The sequence below is a fragment of the Penicillium cosmopolitanum genome (assembly GCF_028827165.1).
Source record: "Penicillium cosmopolitanum strain IBT 29677 chromosome Unknown utg000009l:1.0-9042332.0:1.0-9050551.0, whole genome shotgun sequence".
Taxonomy (NCBI): Eukaryota; Fungi; Ascomycota; class Eurotiomycetes; order Eurotiales; family Aspergillaceae; genus Penicillium; species Penicillium cosmopolitanum.
The window spans coordinates 5068415-5090263 of record NW_026622679.1 but is presented as its reverse complement, the minus strand read 5'-3'; the positions used below and the strand labels follow the sequence as shown (position 1 = coordinate 5090263).

The 21849-nt window shown below is 50.0% G+C and overlaps 7 protein-coding genes across 7 annotated transcripts; 4 read left to right on the top strand and 3 right to left on the bottom strand.

The window, feature by feature from the left end:
* Positions 1-455: 455 nt before the first annotated feature.
* Positions 456-1077, top strand: N7509_009975 (GFA family protein; the record flags this gene model as incomplete). Its single annotated transcript, XM_056634612.1, has 2 exons — positions 456-578; positions 673-1077. 2 exons carry the CDS (start codon positions 456-458, stop codon positions 1075-1077), a joined length of 528 nt encoding a protein of 175 aa, XP_056485232.1.
* A 247-nt stretch (positions 1078-1324) lies between these two features.
* Positions 1325-2084, top strand: N7509_009974 (glutathione S-transferase family protein; the record flags this gene model as incomplete). Its single annotated transcript, XM_056634611.1, has 3 exons — positions 1325-1500; positions 1606-1743; positions 1799-2084. The coding sequence occupies 3 exons, from the start codon at positions 1325-1327 to the stop codon at positions 2082-2084; spliced, it is 600 nt and encodes a 199-aa protein (XP_056485231.1).
* A 753-nt stretch (positions 2085-2837) lies between these two features.
* On the top strand, positions 2838-3158 carry N7509_009973 (uncharacterized protein; the record flags this gene model as incomplete). The annotated part of the gene is made up of 1 exon (XM_056634610.1): positions 2838-3158. One exon carries the CDS (start codon positions 2838-2840, stop codon positions 3156-3158), a length of 321 nt encoding a protein of 106 aa, XP_056485230.1.
* A 922-nt stretch (positions 3159-4080) lies between these two features.
* On the bottom strand, positions 4081-5388 carry N7509_009972 (uncharacterized protein; the record flags this gene model as incomplete). Its single annotated transcript, XM_056634609.1, has 3 exons — positions 4081-4777; positions 4866-4925; positions 5165-5388. 3 exons carry the CDS (start codon positions 5386-5388, stop codon positions 4081-4083), a joined length of 981 nt encoding a protein of 326 aa, XP_056485229.1.
* A 2594-nt stretch (positions 5389-7982) lies between these two features.
* On the bottom strand, positions 7983-10399 carry N7509_009971 (putative signal transducer; the record flags this gene model as incomplete). Its single annotated transcript, XM_056634608.1, has 2 exons — positions 7983-8341; positions 8452-10399. The coding sequence occupies 2 exons, from the start codon at positions 10397-10399 to the stop codon at positions 7983-7985; spliced, it is 2307 nt and encodes a 768-aa protein (XP_056485228.1).
* Positions 10400-12810: 2411 nt separating this feature from the next.
* On the top strand, positions 12811-16507 carry N7509_009970 (putative RNA binding protein Jsn1; the record flags this gene model as incomplete). The annotated part of the gene is made up of 5 exons (XM_056634607.1): positions 12811-13028; positions 13098-13337; positions 13378-16154; positions 16193-16422; positions 16502-16507. 5 exons carry the CDS (start codon positions 12811-12813, stop codon positions 16505-16507), a joined length of 3471 nt encoding a protein of 1156 aa, XP_056485227.1.
* A 987-nt stretch (positions 16508-17494) lies between these two features.
* N7509_009969 (uncharacterized protein) lies at positions 17495-21679 on the bottom strand (the record flags this gene model as incomplete). The annotated part of the gene is made up of 6 exons (XM_056634606.1): positions 17495-18312; positions 18370-18571; positions 18623-21193; positions 21248-21339; positions 21389-21574; positions 21631-21679. The coding sequence occupies 6 exons, from the start codon at positions 21677-21679 to the stop codon at positions 17495-17497; spliced, it is 3918 nt and encodes a 1305-aa protein (XP_056485226.1).
* Positions 21680-21849: the final 170 nt, after the last annotated feature.

Below are 21849 nucleotides of genomic sequence, written 5' to 3'. Positions count from 1 at the left end.
ATCCCGGTAGTATTGGCTATTAGTATCAACGGTGGTTGGCTCTAGGGTTTCATTTTGGAACAGTGGGGGCTTTTGTGTTGGGCTTTATATTCTTCAATTTTGATTTCTACTTGTTATTTCTTGGGTTGGACTTTTAGGGCTTTATCAGATTTATATCCTTTTGCAAAACTTAGGCACCAGTTAATTTTTTTCCGGCTGTGACTTTCATAGTCTTCGAATTATTTTGGATCAAGGTAATTCTCTTATCATTTCTTATAGGGAATTTATGGTACTTTTCTATCTAGCCTTGCCGAGGCTAGATATGCTGCGGGGTAATCTAGTTCATAGTTCCTACTAGATTTGAACCTCAATCTAGTACTATCACTCCTAATCCGAGTCTTGTCAGCAAGTCTTACATTCGAGAAGTGTGTTTTTGCAAATACCCTTACCATATCTACTCAATTGAACCACACAATATGGGTCCGAATCCGGACAAGACCAAGTCTTACATTCCTTTATCCGGCGGCGCAGAGGACGGCTGGTCGAACAACGACAGGGCCACAGCTACGTGTTACTGTGGAGCTGTACAATTATCATTTGTAAGTAATTGCCAAAAGTCGAACTATTATACCATTTCGCAGTTGTCTCTTTTTAATTCTATTTATCGGCACCATACTAACTCAGCTTCTACAGCCAACCCAAGGCCCAGGACTGATCGATACATTCATCTGTCACTGCACAGACTGCCGCAAAATCACAGCGTCAATGTTCGCATCTAATTTTATTATTTCAGACGCATATCTCGAGCACGTACGAGGTCGTGATGTCTTGACTGAATTCAGTCAGTCGAAAACTATCGCCTCCGGCAAAGCTATGACGAATTTCTTTTGTTCTAAGTGTGGCTCGCTGATGTATCGCGTTGGAAAGGCATACTCTGGAAGCAAGATCTTGCGTATAGGGACTGTGGATGATTTCAATTTACATGAGACGAAATTGAAGCCTAGGGTGGAGCAGTATGTAAAGGATCGTGTGTCGTGGTTGTGTCAAGCGGATGGTGTTAAGCAGGTCGAGGCGTCGGCTTATAAGGCAAAACTTTAAGGACTTGTGAGACAATATAATGTTGTGGAGGTATTGTGCAAGAATTTATATTTACAAACCGTTCTTCTGGCATCAAGGCAGGTGGACAGCTAAAGGGAGGTAGGAAGCGGGGTAGGGAGCACGTGGGATCAGCCAACGTTGTACAACTCGAACCTCGTCTTATTACAGAATGTAATCCCTTGACAAATTCCGCTTCTTTAGATTCCAAAACGAATAATTGCATTGGGTACCACTTCCTCTAAAAACAATGGTTCTTAAACTCTATGGCTCTGCCATGTCCACTTCGCGTGTCTTGGTCACAATTCTAGAGAAGGAATTACCATACGAATTCATCCTCATTGACATTGCGAAGGGTGATCAGAAGAGCGAGGAGTACATGAAACTGCAGCCTTTTGGCAAGGTGCCTGTGCTGGATGATGATGGGTTTGTGATATTTGAAAGTAGAGCTATTTGCAAGTACCTTGCCAGGCAAGTCTAGGGCCACCAGGAAGGAGAGCCGGAATAACGCTTACTGGTATCTTGAGATAGAAAGTATCCTTCTGGAAGAAAGCTCATTCCGGAGGGAGATGACAAGGCCTATGGCCGCTTCGAGCAAGCTTGCTCTATCGAACAAAGCTATTTTGCCGCTGCTGCTGAGACTATAGGGACTGAGCTCGTCATCAGACCGTAAATATTTGCTGTTTTCTGTTTTCCTGGCACACACACTAATAATAGATTACAGAAAGAAAGGATTGGGTCCGCCTGATGAAGCAAGAGTCGCACAAGCCGAGAAAGACCTTAATACAGTACTCGCTGTTTATGAGAAAATATTGGCCGAACAGAAATATCTTGCTGGAGATGAGTTGACTTTGGCTGACCTCTTTCACTTGCCAAATGGGGCGGCTTTAAAATCAGGTAGATGGAAGGGGGCGTTCGAAAAGTATCCGAATGTGGATAAGTGGTTCAGGCAACTACAAGGAAGAGAGACTTGGGTGAAGGCTGCTGCAGAGGCGGGAACTATAGCATGATATAATGTGCTGTGTACTTCCAGCTCCTATAATAAGTGGATAATGGAAGAGATAAAATGCTCGTCAAGGTATACTATCAATGCTGAGAGCATTACCAGTAGCTAGTAAGAGAAAGCAAAATCATTTTTGCTCTCGATGTATATAGTTATGAGGCTAAGATATAGGCCAAAGAATTTATAGATCCAGGGGTCGTTGAAGCCTTGACTGATTTTGCTACAGCAATAAATCCGAGTGGGGGCTGCGGCAAGATATCCCAACACGACACTCCACCCAACAATCTTCAAGTTTGCATACTAATTTCAACTAGGGGATATCCCGGATCCCGGATCATAACTGCATGTGTAGCTCGCCGTAAGTCCAAGGAACGTCTGGAATACCTCTACATTGAATGATCTAAAGCTAACTACATGTCACGTAAATAGCGGTCGTCATCAATATAACCGTTGCAAAGCTGTGGGACACAGTTTTAACCATAGCAGGAAAGAAATGCGAGTGAGAATGGCCCCACGATATGAGAGTAACTACATGTAGCATAGAGCGCGAGCCGAAACAAACATTCGCATACATAGCGGCCTGGGGGCCAGACGATCGTTCCACAAAATATCTTCCATCGCCAGCTGATCAAACAAGACTTGGGGACCACAGTATGGTGTATAGGCAGATAATTGATCTTATAAACCAAGGATCCCCCGGGCGTCCAACAGGTTAGATATTTTTCAAACAAACACCACAATCTACTCAATTTCACCGAATATGCGTTTTGGTTCATTCATTGTCGCTAGCAGCCTGGCTGCCATCTCATCGGCACGCTTCACTTTCACTTATTATAATAGCAATGACTGCACAGGGGAATCCCCCAGCGATAACTCCCCCGCAGGCGCCCAGACTTGTGCAGCTTTCGAGCTCTCTTACAACGGATCAGTCTATATTGAGAGTGACAGCTCCGACCTTTCTCTGGCTTACTACGATGATAAAGGCTGCGGCGACCTGGCAATAGAAGGGACAGTGACTGGCTCATATTGCTTGTCCCTGTCTGGCGGCTACAAGTACTACTACATGATTACGAATGCTTGAAGGTAAGTGCTTACTCCCCCGAGACCTTTCCACTCTACGGCAGCTAATGCGCATGAAGAAATGGGCTCACATCGCGGGCTCCTATTTGAGGTCGGGGGGTTGTTCTGTTACCTTGGACATGTCGTTCAAGGCAATAAAGGCCGTCAGATTGAATGTACTGGTCAAGAAGAGGCGTGACTATGGGAGGAATGTGATGCGCCATCTCTAATTGCCGAACCCGCTCGACACTGCAGCTCGAGGCCAGAGGCTTCAAGCATGCGTTTTGCGCTGATCATCATTCCGGATGGAGGGTACTGTGTTATAGTACTACTACTGGTTATACCATTGCCGTTCAAGTTGTGACATGGCATATGGTTGCTGCCTTGCTGCCTTACCGGCAACCTCCTGCACCTATTAGTTCCTGCCTCCTCCTCCAAGCTTATTACTTTCGTCGAATTGTTATTACCTGTTGCTTAGTAAACTAGTATCTTAGCCCGTGTCGTACCTGACCATCCTCAGTTATTCTTATTTTGTTTCATCATCATCATTAGTAACTGGGATATTTACATCTCCCCCCCTCAGCTCAGGCTTGGTATAGCCATGTGCCGATCGCTTTCATTCCAGCTACCCAGCAGCCTATTTTTACATAGCAAAGCCTATTACCTACAAGAAAGATAATAGAAACTTGAAGTATTAGAGTGACCCAGCACATATGCATTCTCATTAAAAAAGATCTATCTAGCCAGATTTTCCGAAATAAGAAAAGAGTCAAATCCAATCCAGGCAAACCCTAGACCAGTCTAGCAATTAATCATCATCATAACCTCCCGCTCCGCTTGGAGGTGAAAATAAATAAATATAGAAATCAAATTTTGCAAACAAATAAAACCGCGACCGCTCGCTACTTTCAGGATACTTTCAGAATCATGTCAAGTGTCAACACTCAAGACCGGGCGCCAATAGAAATAGCACCAGGTCTAACCTTAACCTCATCTTCCCAAACCGAACTCGACGCCGGAAAGATAGACCCACTATCACTATCGCCATCAACCATTTCGACCCGGACGCCAGGAACAGAGCTAACATGCGGAACAACAAGTTGCACGCCCTTAGCATACGTTCCCGAGAACGAAGGTTTGTGGCGCGGTGGGAGTGGGCGGTGCTCATAGCTGCCGAGATAATCTGAGGCGGAGCTTGATACTGATGAAGAGAGGGATGGGGCACCGCCGATGCTAGTGCCAGTGCCAGTGGTGAAGCCGAGGCCTGGTAGACTTGATACGCTGTTGCGGGATGTCATTGGGCGGCGGGTTGGTTGGCGGTGGTTGTGGTGGTCGGGCCCGTGGAATTGGGAGAGATAGGACCAGGCTGTGGTTGAGATTGGGTTGGGTGTTGAGGTTGAGGTGAAGTTACCGCTGGTGGCGGCGTTTATTACGGGCTTCCATTCTGTGGGGTCGAGATCTGAGCCGGTCGTGGTGGGGGTTGTGCTTGGTATCCTTGAGTGAGGGGGGTTGCTTTGGACTCGGGTTGGAGTCATTGGGGCGACGATTGTTCGGGGGAGAGGGGTGGTGAGGCTGGTGGGGTTGATGGGGTTGTTGTCATGGGCATTGAGGGCATTGAGGCGGAGAGAGGTTTGCAGGAGTCTTTGCGGCGGCAGCTGTAAGGTTCGAATTCATGTTAGTATATGCATATATGTATAGGAATAATAGATGGAGCGGGTTGAGTACATACCCTTCACTGCAGTAGAGGAGTGTGTTGTTAGGGACGGTGATTTGTCTTTCGCACATGGCACTGGAAGAGGGTGTTAGCAGGGTTCTTTATAGTAAATGAGATCCGTGTCGCCGATATAGCGGTAAAGACGGAGAGATAAATATAGACTAGATTAAGATAGGGTAGACACAGCCTCGCGGCTGGTGGCATGTAAGGGGTGGTCCCTGCAGGGCAGAGATAAGGAAGTATGGATGGGATGTGAAAGGAATGAGGCAAATCGAGATAAAGAAACCAAAAAAAAAAAAAATCAAATGTCTTACCAGAAGTTCAGAAAGCTAGCCATATCGAATTCGCTCTCGTCTTCTTTGCTCCGAGAATGGGAGCGAGAGTGTGAGTTCGAGGTAGAGTGTGAATGGCCCGAACCCAGCTTGGAGATGGATAGGTTGACACTGGAGGTACCTCGACGATGTAGGACAGGACGAGAAGACTTGGGTTTGGAGGGATAATGGGTGGAAGAAGGGGAGCGACGATGAGATTGAGTCATGATGGCGGTGAAGCCGAAAAAAGGAGCCCAGCTCGATTGACGAGAGAATAAATGCCTCGTTCTTGGCTATCTTATCTTAGGTGATCGATGCTAGGATGGGATCCCTTTTGACTAGGGTAGATTTTCTCCAATGATCTGCTGAAGGTGGTGGAGCACGCAAGGCTAGCACGAGCACGAGGGATTTAATGACGAATGCTGGAATCCGCGGACGGTATGCTTGACGTGTTGATTTTTCTCAAAAAAAAAAAAAAAAGCAGGAAATTGAGATAATTCCTGAACGAAGGGATATGATATGTACCCCGGGAGTGACAAAGTAGTGGGTGAACGATGGAGCAGATAAGCCTAAGACTGGGAGGGGTCAGCGTGTGTCATGATTGGAATCGGACTAGGAGGGTTTCCTAGGTTATCTCTCCACCTGAGCAGAGAGATAAGGAGGGCCTTGCAGCCAACTAGAGTGGGTGGAACAAGTGGAACATACCTAGGGTAGGGAGGGTGATCTAGGAGTTGGGGAAAGAAACTCAGATAGAGATGTTCTAGCGTGGGATAGTGTAGAGTGGTAGAGATTGTTTGAGATAGACAAGCAGTAGCCTTCCAAGTTGGGGATGAAGGGAATAAATAAGAATCAAACGAAAAGAGCCCTACCTTGGGGAAGCACACACGTTCCCAATTCCCAACGCGGATCTTCGAGTCTAGACTTCCTCCCAAGTTGATTCCCCACTTGCCCACTTTTATTCCACCTTTTCCACTCTTTTTTATCCGGACGCGCAACCTTGACTCACACAGTTACACTCTGGTCGGATTTCCATAATTAGGTCTTCCACAAAGGGTAACCGGATTTGCCTCTGGGAGAGAGACAGAGACAGAGTGCGAAGTACTCTGTAAATATTCACATTCAATCGATACTGACCCTCTATTCCAGTATCGAGGTACTCATACTCAAGGTCCCCTGTTACCTATCTACACCCGAAATAAGGCCCGAGAACCCCCGTGCCCGCCCGACGCGCTCAGATTCAATTCTGCAGAGGGCCCTGCCCGGTTTACCTGCATCTGCAATTCCCGCTAGTCAGGAGTTTATCTCCTGGATCGAATCGAGTCGGGATGATCTTGCGTGCTAAAGATTCGTACAAGTATTACTAACACCTACAGCAGTAATGTACTGCCTACAGCCTGAGTACAGTATTGCACTCCGAGTCTATGGCACGACATAAGCATCCCCTACGGTACTCCGTACTCGTACTCCTCTCCTACCCCGGTACTCCACTGACCGAATATTTATAAAAATGACGCCAGCCTCGACAAAGGCCGGAGTCGTTCATGTTCTCGAACCCCCTCAAGCACGACTTCGGTGGGGCCCATTCTTCTCCACCGCCGTGACACCTCCTTGACACGTCGAGTTCCATCATACGTCGAGGGGTGACGACCGTGCGGAGGATAATGCCTGGTCTGGCCAGTCGTTAGCTAAGATCTTGTACATACAGCACTGGGATGGTCACGATGTCTGTGTCTGTCTCTTTCTCTGTCGCCAGCTCAAGTCCAGGCCAGGCTAGGCTAGGCCTGTGCTGAACTGAACAATGGAGGGGATGGTGGGGGACCTGGGCTAGCGCGCTAGTTTCTTTTCTTTTTCAAGTTTTTATTTTCTTTTCTTGTTTTTCTTGATCATAGGGCAGGGCTTCTGGTGAGTAGTCTAGAATCGGCATCGAATGATTCTGGTTCAAGTTGCATGTCTGCCAATGGCATGTTGCGTACGAGGTATCCGTACGAGGTATCCGTACCCAGAACTAACGAGGTTGACGTAGTTCAAGTTCACTGGCATTTACATTTTCCATAGTCATGTTACTATTTTTTCCCGAATGAATTAGGATTCACTATTTATTATCATTATCTATTATTTGTTGATGTGCTTCTATTTTTTCCAACCCGGTCTAGAATCACCACTGGCAGCTGGCACTGGCAGCTCCAATTGATCTACAGTTGATTCGTTTCGGGTCGATGGGTATACTCCAGTCTACACTCGTACGCAACTACAGACAAGTCTAGCCAGGGTTGTGTCAAGTTGTCAAGTGGACTCGGATTTACGTATGTGGATTCATTGGCTGATGCCTGAAGAATTGTTTGAATTTTTATTTTATTTTTATTTTACTCTGTAACCAACTCCCTGACGATCCGCGGTGCCAGTGCCACTATGAAGATCGTGTGGAGCAAGCAGCATCACCATAACATAATATTGCCCTACGCACTATGGGTAGAGTAAAACTCTGACAAGAATAAACTCACGTCAGACGAACGATTACTACAACAAAACAAACTTTTCACCCCCGAGTCAATTGAGCCATTGTTTGTCAATACTGTATTGACTCCCGCCCGCTTCCGTGGTGTTAAACCGCGGGTGAGTTTTGGCCGGCTGACATCATGTGGGTTTATTTTCAGCTCGATGATGTTTGGACTTGAGCCTATTTAGGCACTCTGTTGTGTACTGCACTCTGTTGTGTACTGTAGTGTTGGGGATATTCAAGTTGAATTTTGAGACATTAATTATCACATTATGCTATTGTACATGGTTTTCAGCCTTGTCCACTCCAGTCCAGCCAGCCCGCTTACGCATCCACTGCCATCGGTTCGGCTGCACTGGCACCAGTAGATTTGGCACTATCAGGCTTTGACGACTTGGTCTCCTCTTTTGATGAGGCCTTTGTATCCTTCTCCTTCTCCTTGACTTCCTCCTGCTTCACTGTCACGCCACTGATTGGTTTGCCGACAAAGCGCTCAGGCACGCCACGGGCGGCAGTCTCGGCAGCCCCGACAAAGCAGCCTAGCATCGAGCTCCAGATGTACCCTTGGGACAGCATCTTGCGGATTTGCCCATAGGCGTAGGAATTTGCGTAAGGGAGTGATGTTTCGGGATCACGATATCGCGATGGCAATGAGGTGATGACACATAGCGATGATGAGATTTCTAGTTTAGTTACGATGTTAGATAGCTAGATCACGAAAGCGAGGGAGTTACAACATTACAAAAGTAATGTACGAAAGTAATGGGCAAGGACAAGGGCGAGGGTAACTTACTGGTCAAGCGCGGAGGCTTCTTGGCATTGAAGTACATACTAAACTTCTTGCTGTGCGCCGTGCGATCGTCGAAATTCTCGAGAATCGTCAAATTGCGGCCCGTGTATTCGATAACTGGCGGGGGTGGTGGATGCTCTGGCTGCGCAGACCCCTCTATCACAGCGGGCGATTCGCCTTGTGATTGATGGCTGGGATCGCCCTGCATTGCGGGCACAACGGGTGGCGTGGTGTGCAGCGGGGCCGCATCGGGGGAAGACGCCAAAGGGGTCTTAGAGTCCAATGGAGGGTTGGTAGATGCAGCATCTGTAACATCGTCGGACAGGGGTTTCGTAGCGGTTGTTTCGGTGCTGACCTGAGGCACATCTCCTGAAGCCACTTGGGTATCACTGCCTGCCACAGGTACGTTTGCTTGCTCTTGTGATGGCGCCTCAGCCTTGGGGGGATCGGCTGGTGTCGCGGGTTGGTCGATGTCCATGGCTTGGTCCTCATTTGATGAGTCCGCAGGAGGTGCCGTCTGCGATACTTTGCTTGGTGAATTAGAGGCACGCGATGCATGGTTTTCGACGTCTGATACTGGCTGCTTCTCAGGCGATTTCGGGGTAGCTCCCGTGCTTTCTGGTTCGGTAGGCTCGATCAGCTTATCGGAGGTATTTGCCACTGGCTGATCTGATTTTGATTCTTCAGGATTGGCGTTCGTCTCTGGGCTTTGGCCGTCTTTGGGTGGTTCCCGAGGAGGTAGGGTAGATATGGGCTCTGCCGCAGTTGCCGGCGCAGATGTGTTTTCAGGTTGTGTAGTCGCATTCACATTCGCATTCGCACCCGCAGCTTGCGCTGGCACTTCCGCTGGGAGTTGTACAGGAGCAGTCGGATTTCCAGATTGTGTGGTCGCTGCTGCAGCTGGTTGCGCAGGCTGTGTTAATGATGTAGATGGCGCGGTGGTAGGAACACCTTCAGGCTGTGTGGTTGTGGGCGCTGGTTGCGTCGTCGCACTCTGGCCGGCTTGCGTTTCCACCGAGGGCTTCTCTTCCTTCTCCTTCTTTGCCTTCTTCTTCTCCTCCTTCTCCGGCTTGGCCTTGATATCGACCTTGCCAACCCGTGTCAAGCGGCCATTCACCCACGTAGCCAGACCACTCCAGTAGGACATGACAGGCCCCTCGAGGCGGCGATTTTGCAACGCTTCGATGCGCGCCCGCCGTTCCTCTGCCTTTCTCCGTTCGGTCTTCTCCCATCGGTTGAGACTCTTGCTATTCAGTCGTTCTATCCTTGCCGCCTCCGCGAGGTGATCTTCCTGTGACATTTTTTTCGGTTTCAAATGCGCCTTCCGTTTCTCCGCTTCCTTCATTGTCGCGATGATCCGGATACGTTTTTCCTGACTGTCTTTTAAGCGAGCATGTGTCATCTCCTTATTAACCATAGTTTGCCGGCGAGACGAGGATCGTACGGGTCCATCTTCGACGGTCGGGATCCAGGAGATTCGTTCTGATTTCTTCTTCGGGCGAGGCGGGGGTAGGGCGGATGGCGTGGAGACGGCCATAGGATCGATCTTGACTCGCTTGCGCAAGGTTTGGAATCGGAGGTCATTCTGCGCTCGACGCTTCTTGCGCTCATCCTTCTGTAGTTGCTTTTCACCTTCGTAGTCGTTGTTGGCATTGGGCCCTTGGTCGTCATCATCATCGTCATCGGATTCCAGGCCCATATCATCTTCCTCTGCGGCTTCCACATCCATCGCGAATTCGTTGTCATCTTCCACTTCCTCAAAAAGTAGGGTGAGGTCGTCATCGGCGGCGGCATCGATTAGGGCGGACATGTGTTGGCCAGCGGTGCTTCGTTTCGCACGACCTGAGACTAGTGACTCGACGATTTGCTCATTCTGTTCTTCAATCTCGTCCTCTTCCTCGGATGAGGAGACGAGCCCCGAAGAGGGGTCTTCTTCCATAATGTCCGTCATGGTTTGGGTGACTGAGTGTAAGTTGAGTGGGATCAGAATTGATGGAACGGCATTTGGTCGGAGGCGGGAGAAAGGTTGCCGTCGAGAAATCGAGGAGGAAGGAGCGGGGGGATATAGAGAGAAAGAGGAAAGAGCGAGAGAGAGTGGGAGGACTGGGAGGAGCACAAGGAAGGCACGCGTTGATCCGCGGAGTTGAAGCGGCGGGCGCGAACTGGTGAGTACGCCACACCTTCAGCCACACCAAGTGACAGCCACTGTGGCGGGTGCTGTGGCTGCTGCCTCAGGCCCGTGGCTTCATTTACCAGGGGTGCACTCTGACCTGCGACTACCTCTTGTTGTCCTGCTTTCTACTGTCCAATCTATACACTTTACACTTTCCACTCACATTCACACTCCCCCTAACAGTCTACTTACTCCACAGCCTACAGTCCTCACAAATGTCCGGGTTCTCAATGCGAGTGGTATACAGCCCCGGCCCTTCCGTATCCACCGGACTCTCTCCGAGGTTTGAGACAGCCAAAGGTCCTAAAGGTCCCAAAGGTCCCAGAAGCCTCGTTGATCTCTTGCTTCCCCGTCTCGACAGACTAGGAGGCCAGCATTGATCATGATCATGGCTTGATTCTGCCGGACTCTAGTGACGCTACCTACTCTCAGCTGCCCCAGTAAACACCCGGACAAGGACACGTACCTGACCCATCCCTTGCGCGCCACACCAAAAAACAGTATCCTCCGCGGTTTCGGATCAGGGCAACCTGTCAGGTCCCTTGCATGAATAATTGCATCACGCTCATCCCAGAGACACTGCCTGTGTCTCTCCATACTCCATCCTCCGTATGCCGTACCTATCGTGGGATTGCCCTGGCCGTTAACTTCAGTCTTTCTTGGCTCCAGACGTTATGAGGCATGACACACTGGGAATGCGGGGCCTCTGCTGCTTTGTTTCCACGTCGGAGACTGGAGACTGCATGCCAAAAATTGGACGCACTTGTCTCTCCATGACAGATAGGGCTTTCCTCCGAGAGTGTCCACTGGGTGCAGTGCGGCGTGTTGGCGGGAATGCCGGGGGTTCCTCTCGTTCCTCTCCAGTCGGGTGTTTTTCCCCCTGTCTGCCTGCCTGTGTCTGTCTCTTTATACCTCCCCTCTCTCCATCCCTCTCCCTCTCTCGCTGGAATCCAACCGGAGGACTCGTTGGGTCTATGACATCGATGGGGCTGTGTTAATCCACCGGCGGCACTGCCGATTCCCGAACGAACCTTGAGGATGATGTAAAAACAAACTAGAAACTGTAGAGGAAGAAAGGGAAAGAGATGTCAACAAAGCGTAGAAATTCCATAGCCAATGCCTATATATTTTAGTTGAGCACCAGTAGAATAGTGTCAATTGTATCAAAATGTGGAATTTTGGAAGCTGAACAGGCACTCCACCAACCACGAACTCCCTTGACATCCGGCCAGCTCCCCCAACATCTCCAGTCTCTCTCTCTTTCTCTCTCTTCTTCTCCTTCCACCCTCCCCTTGACTTACTCCATCCTCACCTTTTTTTTCCTTCTTTCCTTTTCTTTTCTTTCCTTTTCGACCTGCATTAGTTTCAGTGCGAGTTTAATCCTGGTTAGTTCCTTCTCAATGTTTTCCTTCTTCTCGGAGCCCCGCGTGTGGTTTCTTTGGTTCTTCGCCTTTTCCCGGAGCCGCGCAAACTAACTCTCTCTCTCTCTTCCCTTTCTTCCAGCCACCTCGATCCCTTCGGTCCCGTTGATTTTGAATCCTCAACACTCCTTGTTGCTGGCATTTCTTTTCATTCTTATGCATCTCCTTTTCTCACCACCCTTTTGACGAGTAAAAGCCAGCGTGTGTGAGTGAGTTAACAGCAAACAACCGGGGTTTCCTAACGGCTCGAATCCGTTCGGTTCGGCACTTGACATCGGACATCATCCTACTCTCAGCATAACCTCTTGAGACGATCATCTTTATCTCACAGGTCAGTTTCTCTTCAGAAGAAAGCGCCTTGTGATTTTCCTCACCACAATTCCCTGGATTCGATGCGTGGAAGCGCCTGGTTGACCCCTCCTACCCCCGTATCCGCAACCACGCTAGTCCGGGCCTTCTCTTGCATGAATACACAAACAGCCACCTTGCCTGAAACAATCACACTCTAACCTTTCTCTCCTTTCATCCTCACAGGCCTGCTCTGATTGCCCTATCCTCATCCGAACCCTATTCGTTTCATCCTACGCCACACTTGTCGGATCGAACCAACCATATGGTCACGACGAACTGCCGCGCCTAAACAGGACACCTACACTCAACTGATCGATTCAAACCTCACTCGGACATTCAGGAGAAGGGGGTGATACAACGAAAAGACTGATCGAGAATCTATCAGTCCGCGAGGCTCACAGACAACTCAATCCCGCAATGTTACCGGTCTCGCGCCCCGACAGCCAGATGAGTTATAACTACATCCCCACCTCCCAACCCTTGTCGGGTTCCTCGACAGGGCGGAGTTCGCCCAGCGACCTGCCCGGGTCTGGCGCCTCCAAATCACCCTTCGGACCGTCCGGCTCGATCGGTTCTGCGAGGCTTGGGGCTGGATCCCCTTCCCATGAACTGGGAACTCGTCTATACCCGAAGCGGTAGGTACCTTCTTGCCAGAATGAGTGACGGGGAATGTGGGCGCAGGCTGACCATTGATCGTTCAACAGTGCCCGTGAGATTCAGGCTCAGGAAGGTGTCTCTCCTAGCATTTGGGGTCCTCCGACCAGTGGCCACTCAACCCCACTTCGCGAAAACATCCCCGAATCGCCCAGCCAGGATAGCTTCCCCGACTTGATCCCGACTACCAATGGGCAAATGTCTGGCTCTGGACGCCGAGCACGAGCAGGCACCGTCCCTTCCCGCTTTCCTCCCATGACCACACTCAACGAGATGGAGCTTCAACAGCCGTTCATATCGCAGACCTCCCGACCGACCCCCCTCCACCAGCCCGTTTAGACCCCCAGGTGTATCTGGTATTGATCCTGGCGTTCAAGTCCCGACCTCTGCCGGCGCGCCCAACCCGGCCATGATTTCACGTCTTCGAGCTGGCTCGATGCCCCAGCGGAGCAGTCTTCTGGGTGGAGGCGGTCCTTTTGGTCCGTCCTTGTTCTCCACGAACTGGTCGACTGGTCGTGAACGAGCCACCACCTTGACCAGCATTCGATCATCCGAGGGCCCGACCTCGCCAAGCCAGTCATCTTTCTCGAGAGACGGGCTGACTGACTCGGATGTGAAGACCCTAGATTACTTGGGTCTCGCCGAGACTCCCCAGCAGGCGAGGGCGACTCTTGCGCGACCATCGATGGAGGCTCTTATGCAACAGCAACAGCAGCAGCAGCAAGCATCTGCTCTGCCGCCGCTCCTGGCTGAGCTGGCGATGATGAAGAATAATAATCGATTCCGATCATACTCAGTGAACGCGAAGGAAAAGTACGCTGATGACGAGGACCTGGAGTATGAGAGCCGTTACTCTCAACTTCCTTCGGGCACACTTACCCCCTCTGCCGCTGCGACGGCTGCCCAACTTGCTGCCACTCAGGCGCAAATCCACCAACACAACTTGGCCGTGCAGGCCTTTACTAGCCACGCGAGTATTAGTAGACCTCGTGCTCGTACTGCCGGTATTTTGGAGGCTCCCCCTCAACGAGCATCTATCCGAAACTACCTTGCGACTCCCTCCCGCCTTGGTGACAACCCCTTCAGTGCTGCCGATCTCCCTATCTCAGAGAATGGCGAATACGATGAACTATCTGATGCGGTTCAAATGATGCGCCTTGGGGCTGGTGGCCCCGGCGTCGGTGTCCGCCCAGGCGAGATGGCCGATGAGAACAACCAGGACGGCCCGACTCGTGCCCTGTGGATTGGAAGTATCCCTGTTTCAACGACGGTGACCTCTCTCGAGGCAATTTTTGGCATGTACGGGAAGATCGAGTCCACCCGTGTGCTCACTCACAAGAACTGCGGTTTTGTCAACTTTGAGCGTATAGAAAGCGCTGTTCAGGCCAAGTCGCTTCTCAATGGCAAGGAAATCTTCCCAGGTGCCGGCCCTGTTCGAATTGGTTACGCCAAGGTCCCCGGTGCTTCTGCTACTGGAACCCCTGGTGCCAACGGCATCCAGTCATCTCCCACTCCCGACCCAACCTTTAAATCCAAGCTTGGTTCCGATAACATCGACCAGGCGAACAACATCGGCACCGTGCCCCACATTGCTGACCTTTCTGAGCTTTTGCCCGAGATGTTGGAGATGGTCAAGGAATTTGGAGCTAGTGATGATGACACCCTGAACATTACCAACAGCATCCAGAAGGCTATTGCGTTCCAGGCTTTCGAGGATGAGATCCCACCAATTCCAGAGCCCAGCCAGACTCGCATGTTTGATGCACCTCGCCTACGCGATATTCGCAAGCGCATTGACAATGGCGCTTGCTCGATCCAAGAGATCGAAGAAACTGCCGGCGCGATGCTGCCAGAGATTGCCGAGTTGGCCTCTGATTACCTTGGTAACACCGTCGTTCAGAAGCTTTTCGAATTCTGCTCCGAGACTACCAAGGAGCAGATGTTGACGCAGATCTCTCATCATCTTGCAGAAATTGGTGTCCACAAGAACGGAACTTGGGCTGCGCAGAAGATCATCGATGTTGCAAAGAGTCCGGCTCAGATGAACATGATTGTGGATGCTCTCCGTCCTTATTGTCTCCCGCTTTTCTTGGATCAGTACGGGAACTACGTGCTGCAATGCTGCCTGCGATTTGGCACCCCGTTCAACGATTTTATTTTTGAGGCCATGCTGAGCCGCATGTGGGAGGTTTCCCAGGGTCGCTTTGGTGCCCGCGCGATGCGGGCCTGCCTGGAAAGTCACCATGCCTCAAAGGATCAACAACGAACACTTGCCGCTGCTATTGCTCTCCACAGCGTCCAGTTGGCTACCAACGCCAACGGCGCTCTGCTCCTCACCTGGTTCCTTGATACCTGTACCTTCCCTCGTCGTCGTACTGTTCTTGCACCCATACTTGTTCCTCACCTGGTGCACCTGTGCACTCACAAGGTTGCTTACCTCACTGTTCTCAAAGTTATCAACCAGCGGAACGAGGCTGAGGCCCGGGATATTGTCCTCAAGGCCCTTTTCTTCAGCCCTGGTGACGAAGTCTTGGAACAGATCTTGAGCGACCAGACCTCTGGCGCTACTCTGATCTTCAAGGTTTTGACGACTCCATTCTTTGACGAGTCCATGCGCGCGGAAGTGGTCAAGAATGTCTCTAAGGTTTTGACCAAATTGAAGGCTTCCCCAAGCCAGGGGTACAAGCGCTTGATGGACGAGGTGGGTCTCTCCTCTCGTGGCAGCGGACGTGAGCACCATAGCCGTGACCACGGCGCCAGCCACTCCTCCACCCCCGAGAAGTCGCAGCACCGTCAGTCTTCTCGACACGGCAGCCAAAACTTCCCCTCCCAGCCGACTTTGGAGCGACAATACAGTGGACAATTCCCTACTGGCATGCTTGGCCAAGATGGCTCTCGCCCAATGTCCTCTGATCAGAACAACGGCCCGCCACTTGATCCGTATGCTAGCAACGGCATGAATGGGTTTGGAAACTCTCTCAACGGCCTCGGTGGTGTTAACGGCGGTTTCCCGCAAGACCCCAACCTCTCTCTCTCCCAGCAGCAACAACAGCTTCAGTACCAAAGCTACATTGCTGCGCAAGCTGGGGTGTATCTCCCGGTGGAATGTACCAAGGCATGCCCGGTGCCAATTACGGATACCCAGGTGGATCACCTTCTGTCGAGAACCTGCGTTCGCTGCAGACTCAACAGGCCCAATTATCTGCGGCTCCGGGCCAGATGAACCCCGGCGGTCCTATTCTCGGCCAGTCAAATTATGCCCCGCAGCAGTTCAGCCCGGTTGTCAACCCAGCCCAGATGTACCAATATCCTCCCCAGTATTACGCCCAGGCACAGCCAGTGCAGGGGCAGTCTGGTGGAGGCCGACGTGGTCGGGTGAGTTATTTACCCCCTACCCCAGAAATTTAACTTAGCTTGGAAAAAATACCCTCACTAACCAATCGACTCACTTTAGCGCTGATCTTCGAGTATGATTTTAATTGAATTTTTTCTTCTTTTCTTTTTCATTCTTCTTCACCTGCTTCCATCTACATGTATAAATTCATCTTGCTCGTTTTCAACATTTTCTCTTTTTTTTTCTTTTCCTTTATTTTCCTTTTCTCTTCGCTTTATTTGTGGCCATTTCTTCTCTGCTCTTTTTTTTTCTATCATGAGATTCAGCGGGTTTTTAGCTATGTGACGTGGATAACCAAGTTCGCCTCCCCTCCCCTCCCCACTTGCCTCCCCCCCCTCGTCTCTGCCCCTCTCTTGTTTGGACGCTGGATCGCCAACTCGATGTGATTGATGTAGGGGAAGGAAGAGAGCTAGGGGACCTAGGACTGGGGAGACTAAAGGGGAAACTCTTGGTTGGAAATGGAGGAATTCAAAATCTGGGAGGGGGAAAAAAAGTTCCTAAGAAGTGTCCGGGTTAGGATCGGGGAAGGAAGAGATGAGATGAGATGAGATCACAAGACACATACTACCTACTATCTATCTATCTATCAAAGCCCCATCTTTTTCAAGTTTCCTTTGATCGTGAAGAATAGGCTATGTTCTGCTGCTTGTTGCCCTTCCAAGGTTCTTTGAAAGGATGGAATGGGATGGAACCTTTTTTACTAGTCCCTACCTACCCATTCGTTCAGGACTTTCTGATCTGCTGGGGCCGCCCAGCCATCTGAGAGAATTTAGATTGGCGGCTGCGTGTAAGCACCATATCCGAAACCACCTGGGCATTTGAGGTGAGCTCTAGTCTACTCCAGGGCTTCAATCAAACATTACCAAAACTCCGTTGGGAAAGGTAGAAGCGGGTTTCAAGAAATGCAATCGATTGAGAAAAAAACGCCATCTTGGTCTAGAAAATAACTAGTGAGGTCAGACTTAGAGCTGGGGCGCTGCTTAAAGCTCATGCATCAACAACAAAATCAAAAATTTCCTTTCAACCCCTAATGGTGAAAGTAAGACTGGCGCTTCAATTCGATTCCGCCATGGCTTGCATGTTGTGATATGAGCCATTAGCGCGAGGTATGAACTCAGACCCTCCGTTTTTCATCATCTCAGGAGTGATATTGGCCTTCCTGACTCCATAGCCACCTCCTCCTGGTGTCATGATGCGCATGCGATCGCCGGCTTTGACATTACACTGGTTCTTGCCTCCAATGTTCACCACCAATCCACTATTTTGGATCCACAAGTTCAATCCACGAGCCCCGTCTTCACCACCAGCCATCCCATATGGACGGAAGACTCTGCGCTCCGAAAGGATCCCTACATGCATATCAATCTGAAATTCCAGCTCGCGCGCAACACCATCACCGCCCCGATAGGCTCCCTTTCCGCCAGTGCCTGGGCGGAGGCTATATTCACGAAGCAGGACAGGATATCGGCGCTCCAGAATCTCGGCATCAGTAATCCGCGTGTTCGTCATGTGGCAGTGGACTCCATCTTCGCCTTGCCATGAGGGCCCTGCTCCACTACCTCCAGCAATAGTCTCATAATATCCGAAACCATTATGTGCTGAAAGTCCGAATGTGAAGTTTGCCATGCAGCCGTTACTTGCGGCGCAGACTTCGAGAGCTTTGAATATCACGTCGACGATTCGTTGGCATGTTAGGCCGTTGCCGGCTGCACATGCTGCCTCTGGTGATGGTGAGAGGAGCGATTTCTCGGGGATCTGCAAATCAATTGGAAGTATGCAGCCTTGATTCAGTGGGATTTCTGATGCAACAAGACAGCGTAATGAGTAAATCGTGGCTGAATTTGTGACTGCCGGGGGTGCATTCCAGTTTCCTGTACCTGGTGTTAGTTATTCATTGCCCACAAGAAACTGGGAAAGCTCCTACTTACCATATGCTTGAGGACTTGTGCCATCGAAGTCAAATACCGCACCTCCTGTTTTGGCGTCGATATCAATCTTCAGTTTTATGACCGATCCATCGTCCATAAAGTCTTCTGCCTCAAATACGTGACGGCCCTTGGTCACACAAATGGATTTGAGAGTTTCCCGAACTGCGTTCTCGGATGCCTTTTGCACGGCACTCATATACAGCTGTTCCATAAGATTAGCGCGAATGAAATTGTGGTTGACTGGGAGACATACCATGACCGTTTGCAAAGTGTACTCTTCAATGAGTGTCTTAATCAAGTTAATACCATGATGGTTAGCTGCCGCTTGAGCCTTGATATCAGTTAAATTATCCTCGATGCAGCGCGCGCCTTCGCAGTTAGGATAACGTTTAGGTGCGTGTAGCAATGCCTCCACGACGGCATCCTCCTGGAAGACACCATCTTCCACCATCTTTATCGCATCAATCACAGCACCTTCCTCCCACAGCTCGCGGGACGTAGCAGGCATAGACCCAGGAACAATACCACCTATATCTGCATGGTGACCCCTTGAAGCTGTCCAGAACAAGATTTTCTCTCCTCTTCCGTCAAAGATGGGTGTGATAACGGTGAGATCTGGCAAATGAGTGCCACCGGCATTGGGAGAGTTTGTCAGGAACACATCACCTTGCTTGATGTCATCTTTCCAGTGTTGTATTTGCCATCTCACTGCAAATGCCATGCTTCCAAGCATTGCAGGTACATGGGGGGCATTTGCAACCAGACCTCCATCCGCTGAGAAAATGGCACAGCTAAAGTCGAGTCGTTCCTTTATATTCGTGCTAACACTTGTCTTTTGCAGGGCTCGTCCCATTTGCTCGGCAATTCCCATGAAGCGATTTGCAAAAACAGATAGGCGAATGGGGTCCACTGTGACATGACTGACTTGAGTGGCTGATGATTGTAAATCAATGACTAGCATAGAGGAGAGCAATTTGACGTCCGAATCAGGAGAGATCACAATTGTTTGAGTCTTATCAATTACAACAGCCGGTCCGTTGAAGGTATCTCCGGGTTGCATCTCTGGGAGGGAATAAAGCGGTACGTCGACCATGCCCACATCTGGGAAGCTGACTCGGGTGCTTCCAACGGGCTTCACGCCGGTCCTAAATTGAAGAGTATGTAGCTCCGCTAGACCACCAGTCACATCATGGCCTGACTTGGCCGTGGTGCGAACACGTAGGTCATCGATCAAGATGCTTCTTTTGGTTGGTGTGAAACCGAACTCTCGCTGGTGGTGGGCGACAAAAGCACTCTTGAAATCCCAAGATTCCTCTGGCTTTTCAATCATGAGGGAGGTGTCGCTACCCTGATATCGAAGATTCAAGAAATATGACGAGATGGTTTCGGTGCAAGACGGATCCATCTCTTGGATAGATTTAACCGTACTCTGACGCAATTCTTCAAATAGGGGATTCACAATATCAATACTTTCATTGCAAAGTGTTTGCGCAAAGGGCATGCGAGCTTCTTGGACAGTATCGGCCAGCGCCATTCCATACGCCGACAAAATTGCCGAGTACTTGTGAATTAGAACGCGGGTAATTCCCAGCTTCTTTGCAATTTCACAGGCATGCTGACCACCAGCTCCTCCAAAGCATGCAAGATTGTGCTCAGAAGTTCGATACCCTCGAGCCTCGGTGATAGCTCTTATTGGTCGACACATGGATTCATTCGCAATGGTCACGAATCCCTGGGCAACGTCCTCAACTGACATTTGAGTTCCCTGGTCATGATTGATCTCGTCGCGGAGTATCTTCATCTTTTCGTAGCTAGCATTGTAATCCAGAGGCTGATCCTGGTTTTCTCCAAAAATAGAAGGGAAGAATTTTGGAATAATTCGACCCAGGATGAGGTTGGCATCAGTGACGGTCAATGGTCCACCTTTTCGGTAACAGGCTGGACCAGGATGCGAACCTGCGCTGTCAGGACCAACGGTGAGAATGCCCTTGCGCCAGGAAAGGATGCTTCCTCCACCGGCTGCAACGGTGTTAATGTCCAGCTGTGGAACCTGAATTGGGACACCTGCTGTGACCGTCTCAAAAACGTGTTCAAGTGAGCCCGCATATCGAGATACATCGGTAGATGTCCCACCCATGTCAAATCCAATGACTGGAGTGGGATCATCTGACACGAAGCAGGTCTTGGAATACCCAACCACACCTCCTGCCGGGCCAGATAACAATGCATGGAGACCAGATAATTTGGATGGGTGGACCAAGCCCCCGTCAGATTGCATGATACGCCAGTTCACAGAGTTAAGACTTTCTTCTGTGACGCCAGATGCAAAATCTTCGAGGTAATCTCTGATCTGAGGAGTAAGATATGCGTCAGTCACAGCCGAACTGGCACGAGGGAGTATCCGAACTGCAGGTGAGATGCGACTTGACACTGATATTTGCGTAAAGCCAATATTCTCGGCCGCGGAGGATATTGCGGCCTCGTGGTCTGGAAATGTGTATGAATGAAGGAGACAGATGGCAACGCTGCGAAAACCCTCATCATAGGTTTTCTGCAACGACTTCACAACAGCTGGAAGGTCAAGTTTCTGAAGAACCCGCACTTTCTCTCCAGAGATACCAGTGACAATGCTGGTCTCGGAATTATCGTGCGAGGATGCATTTGTATTTACAATGCCATCATTGGAACCTCGTTGATATGAGGTCGACTCAGCCAATGTGACGCGTTCATCAACCTCCACAACTTTGGTGTACAGAAGGCCTGGTCTTTGCACGTTCAAGGCGAACATGTTCGGGCGGGACTGGTTTCCAATTTTTAACAGGTCCTATTTGTTGTCAATTCATCGATTTTTTGGTGATCTGAATTTGGCGTAACTGACTTTGAATCCCTTGGTGATGAATAATGCCGTTCGGGCTCCCTGTCTCTCCAGCAAAGCATTCGTTGCCACAGTGGTGCCCATGCGGAGTGAATCTAACTGAGTAAGTATTCGAAATCAACCGGAATGATTTAATGGGCCCACCAATATTTTTCAGATCTAAAGGGGCCTTCTTTGCTAGTGGCCTTCCCTCAAATTCTTCCAGAATGCGCCGAATTGCCTCGTTGGCGGCATCGCTATAGTTCTTGGGATCGGAGGATAGCAATTTGAAAATCTTCTCACTTCCATCCGGATAAAATGCGATCACATCGGTGAATGTACCTCCGCGATCTGAAATATTCATTGTTAGTAGGTCTTTGAAGTCGGCTCTTTGCCGAGGTGCTCACCAATAGCCACTCTGATGCCATTTTTGGCCAGTTCGCATTTCAGGTTCATCTTCACTTGAATATATTGTTGTTGTATTTCTTCTAGTAGCACAATCCCAGACACGGCCTTAATATATACGATCTCCAGAACTGGTCATAAATTGGAAGGAAATGGCCCTTGGCTGTTACGGGGCTTCGGAGTTGGTGTCCGAACCTTATCAACTCTCGGACGAGGACCGA